This window comes from Triticum aestivum, chromosome 3A, assembly GCF_018294505.1.
Source record: "Triticum aestivum cultivar Chinese Spring chromosome 3A, IWGSC CS RefSeq v2.1, whole genome shotgun sequence".
Lineage (NCBI taxonomy): Eukaryota > Viridiplantae > Streptophyta > Magnoliopsida > Poales > Poaceae > Triticum > Triticum aestivum.
Genome location: NC_057800.1, coordinates 643,199,304 through 643,204,334, shown reverse-complemented (window position 1 = coordinate 643,204,334; position 5,031 = coordinate 643,199,304). Strand labels below are relative to the sequence as shown.

At 46.8% G+C, this 5,031-nt stretch overlaps 1 protein-coding gene across 1 annotated transcript; it reads right to left on the bottom strand.

The window, feature by feature from the left end:
• Positions 1–717: 717 nt before the first annotated feature.
• LOC123062845 (probable methyltransferase PMT19) lies at positions 718–4,600 on the bottom strand. Its single transcript, XM_044486518.1, has 6 exons — positions 3,878–4,600; positions 3,588–3,798; positions 3,170–3,467; positions 2,007–2,396; positions 1,824–1,901; positions 718–1,301 (listed from the first exon to the last, which is right to left on the bottom strand). Exons 1-6 carry the CDS (start codon positions 4,523–4,525, stop codon positions 1,088–1,090), a joined length of 1,839 nt encoding a protein of 612 aa, XP_044342453.1. The 5' UTR covers positions 4,526–4,600; the 3' UTR covers positions 718–1,087.
• Between the last annotated feature and the right edge of the window lie 431 nt (positions 4,601–5,031).

Genomic DNA, 5,031 nt, shown 5'->3' with positions numbered 1-5,031 from the left:
TGGCATGAGGATGGCAAATTTAATTTACAATCACGACATTTTTCTGGCAGAAAAATGAACCAAGACGGATTTACCATGCTTGCCTACTAAACTCGCCATCCTCGGCAAACACAAATTGCCATAAAAAAAAGGTTCGATTTACCATGGTCAAAAACATCTGTCATAAGATTTGCAGTGGAGTCCAATTTTTATCTATGCTCTTACCGTTGTCAGCTGACTGAAGTTACAACACTCAATTTACAGTTCCGAGCTGTTGAGCAACATCAGTAGTATTACTTGCGAAAGTGTCCTTCTCCTCCCGAGCTCAAATGAGCTTGGTGAACAGTAAAATCCAAAAAATCTAAATATTTTTTTGACAAAAAATTTAAGTGCATACAAAAATTCATCATGAAACCACATTCCTGTAAGGTGTGGCAAAAAAAAATTAGTGCTCCAAAATGCTTTTGAAGTAGCATTTTCAGAGTACTGATTTTGTTTTTGTTTTTGCCACACCGTCTAGAAATGTGATTCCATGGCGAATTTTTGCAAGTACATGAAACTTTTGTCAATGTTTGTCAACAAAAAAATCAGATTTTTTTTATTTTACTGTTCACCCAAGCTCATTTGAGCTCAGGCTCAAAAACTATGCGTCCTATTTTCGTGAGAGATAAAAGGCATGTCCGTACTCGATTTGTGCTTTGCTTGTACGGGCACCCCTAACAACGGGCCCTTTTTGCATCAAGCCTGAACCTGGGACAGATTGTTGTTTCGAAAAAGAGATCACAACAACCCAACATGTATTACATATGTGCTCCTCGCTGGTACAGCTATAATACACCACCTCTCACAAGAATATGTAAACCTATTAACCTATAATACAAACTCAAGGTCACTGTTTCTACAGAGTACCAGGGTAGAGGTTGGTGGCATCTACACACACTCAAGGCCATGCATGCTGGGGGCAATGTACCAAGCCTCGTCAGAGGGTTATTTGCTTATCTTATCCGGACATGTAACTGCAAGTGTAACCTCGCCTTCGGGCTCTTCATTTGTACAGGTAACTGATAAGATCATGGTACTGTCAACGGATGCCGTTGTAGTTGTTATACTAGCTCCCTGGCAGTGGGAGGGAATTGTCGACGATGAGAAGCTTCTGAGGATCTGGGCCCTCATCCTCCGTGTTGACAACCCGGCTGCGCCATTGCAGCCGATCAGCAGCCTCCTTCACTTTCAGAACAACATCAGCTGCATCTCGGATTATTGCCGCTCCCCCTGGCCGGAGAATTCGGTCCATCTCAACCAGTATGTCAAGGATACCACACCTGAAGACAAATTAGTGTCAAAATAGTGCGGTGAACCGCAAGACCTTCCTGAGTTGCATGGTGACCATGTGCTTTTTGAAGGCATCATGTTTGTCAGGCCATGCGTTGAAAAAGGAGAAACATAACTTTAGGCCCCTTTTGCGGAACAGAAATTGACAAATTGTACATATACTGATGGTATTCAGCAATTAAGGGATTCAAGCAATTGCTGTAATTAAGCCGGGCGGATTTCATGTTAGCTACTTTTTTTCAGATAAGAAAATTCAGTAAGCAGATATCCATGGTCCAAGGGTAATGATGGGTGCCTCTTGAAGTCTTTATGTTCAGGGAGAGTATGCCCCTGGCAAAACTACGTGAAGCATAGGGTGTGTAGTGGCACAGTGGGTACTCTATATTTTAGTAGAGTTTGGTACCCTCAAGCTAAGTAAATTAGAAATAGCATTTATGTCTCTTTCTGAGTCTGTTCTGCCTCAAAACAGAACAAGTATACTTGAACAAAGAGAATTATGAGGAGTCACTTACTTGTCGATATACAAGCTGAATACTCCATTAGCATGTATCAGATCATATGTACGTGGATAAGTAGAGAAAGCTTCACACCTAACAATAAAAAATTGACTCGAGATAGTGAGTTCTTGTCTATATCTTAATGGAAAAATAGGAATAGTACTCCATTACAAGATAACAGTCGCTCTGTAACATTACCAGTCCATGTATGTTCCAATCAAGCCACGCTCATAGATGATACCGAGGGTGTTGTCTGTTATATTTGCAGGAACCACGTTCATGACCCAAACAGGGTATTTCAACATGGCTGCAGCAAAGCTACCAAAACCAGCATTCATATCCATGACATTTCTGTAACTCCTGTGAGATAAATCTTTCAAATATGTTCCATAGAGTTCAACTCTTCTCTTCCAAATTGAAAAGTCATGTTTGTATGCCTGGATGGACATCCCCTTGATTTCCCTATTGGCTATTCTTGGTGGCACTGCAGCAAGTCTTTGAGGCCATTTCTCCACTGGGCCACCAGCAATATCACCAACAAGTTCAACTCTTGGAAGACGAGTTCTACACATCGAAATATTTACATACCTGCAAGATAGAAGTACAATAATCCTTTTATGAGTTTGTCGATAAAGTAATCATTCAGTGCAAGCAAGAGATGGCTAATATGTTAGGTTATCCAATGATTCAGCAACTGCCTTCTTTTTGTCCTGTTCGGCGGTGAGCTCTTTGGATTCACTGGTGCTGTACTCATATTCTTAGTAACTCACTTCGATGCACCTTTTTGTACATGCTTTAAGTATTGGGTAGAGTTCTTTTTAGTTATTGAGTTGTCTCCTGAAAATTTCCAGGCACGCTTATGTACAGATGGCTAATATTTTAGATTATCCAATGACTCAGCAACTGCCTTCTTTCTGTCCTGCTCGGCTGTAAGCTCCTATTCACTGGTGCTGTACTCGTACTCTTACACTTACTAACTCACTTAGATGCACCTTTTTGTACATGCTTCAAGTATTGGGTAAAGTTCTTTTTAGTTATTGAGTTGTCTCCTGAAAATTTCTAGGCACACTTATGTTCAACTAACCCGGAGAATTAACATTCATGGCCATACAAGCCCCCGCATGTCATGTACAGAGTGACAAACTTCAGATAAGAACAGCTATAATTTGTATGTTTCTTCTTAGCTTCACAATAACACGCGTGGAGTATATAAACATTAACCCTGGCCAAACTATTCTGTGCAGTGTCAACTTCTTGGGTGGTATTGAGAGGACTATGGAAAATGAAATAGTTAACTATCATGCTTAAAGCACACAAAAATGACTAGAAAGCAAAGTTCAAGCTGCCAAGGAGAACCTTACCAAGCACTATCTGGGTCATCTTCTGTACAGAGTGGTGGTGATCTCAGGAACTCTGCTTCTTGGGCACAATGGAGATGATTAATAGGCTTTCTCCAAACAGAAACTGTGCCCTTATCTGACACCTTTTCCCAACAAAGCTTATTTGCAGTATCTTCCATAGCTAACTGTTGACCATCAAGGTTCTCGATTGTTTTGTTGGGGCCCTTGTAGGGTGATTTCCAGCTTATGGGTGGTCTGGACATAACCCAATACCCACCAGGTCTGAGAAGACGATCAATTTCCAGCATATACAGCCCATCTGGAATCAGCTATAGGTGAATGAGAACATCAGAAAATATGTGCAATCATAAGTTGGATACAAAGAAGAAAATATGTATGTGATTTTTCGCAGTTAGTATCGATTTAGTTCATGTCCTACCATGAGCAGTCCATGAAACATGGCAGTCGGCGCAGTGCACCATGTCGAAGGACCTCGAAGGATACGGCAGCCTGCGAGCGCCGAGCACTCCAATCATCGCGGGCAGTCCACGCTCCAAAGCGAACTGGACATGCGCACCGTGTCTCTCCCTCGGAGCAATGGACATGGTCAGGACGCCATAGCTCAACAGGTAGTCCCCAAAGCTCGCAACCTGCAACGAGCCACAGCATCAGCGATGAGAACGTATGGTAATTACTGGAAGCACGAAGTGATTTAGTCTAGTTACTCACTCCGCAACCGATGTCGAGCGCCGTTCGCACCGCACCGCCGCGGAGCGGCACCACGCGCTCAAGCTGCTCGACGTAATTCCCCGCCCCCTTGGGGAACACCAGCCACTCCCCGCGCGCGTGCACGGGGTCCTGAGAGGCGGCCAGCTTCGCCGCAGTAAGTGGTGGCAGATCCGCGTTGGCGAACCGCGCGCGTTCCCGCCGCGCGGGCCACGGTGGGGGCGGGTGGTACCCGGGGGGCGGGGGGACGCGGCAGTGCGGAGGCGGGGGCGGAGGGTGAGGCGGCGGGTCCTCGGGCGGGTGCGGAGGATGAGGCGGCGGAGGGTGCGGGGGGCAGTGGCGCTCGCCGGAGGGAGGCTCGTGGCAGGGGGTGTGATGGGAGGCGTTGGGCGGGCAGGGCGGGACGGGCGGCGGCGGGGGATGGGGGTGCTCATGGTGCTGCGGCGAGGGTTCGGGCGCCGGGGGGAGCGCGGCGGTAGTGGAGGCGCTGGTGGACGGGGGAGGCGAAGCGTAGTCGTCCCGGGCGCGGGAGACGACGGCGGAAATGAGCAGGAGGGACGTCGCGGCCGCAGCGGCCGCCGCCCCCGCGAGGGAGAGCGCCCGCGGCAGCGGCTTGATGACGGCGTCCACCGCCGGCGCCGGCAGCGGCATGGCGTCGCGTGACGGATACACTGGGCTGGACACTTGGACAGCAGTATCGGATGCTCCGAGCTAGTGCTCGAGGCGTAGTGGAGTGGTTCCGGTGCGGCCGTCGTGTTCGTATTTGAGGCGGGCGGCGGTTACCTCGCAGGCCCGGACGTTGTCGTTGGATGGGGCCCGCAGAAAGTCCAGTCCATCCATTTGCGTCCAAGGCAGAGCGGGTAGGCTCGATTAAAATATGGCCACCCCTTAAAAAACACGGCTTATCTTTTAAAAAAAAATATGGCTTGAGTTTGAGTAGTACAATACTCAAACTAAGTATTTTTTGAACATTAGTACAGACGCAAATAAAGTTTAGTGTATAAACCAGTTCGTTTTGTTGTTTGCTTAGTTTGCATTTATCTTTTAACCTGATGGTGTTTGTTGGGGTTTGGGAAATAAATCCAAATAGATCACTAAATCCATGTATAAAAAATTGGAAAACTCCTTGTCTGGTTGTAGGCGCAAATGGATTAAGC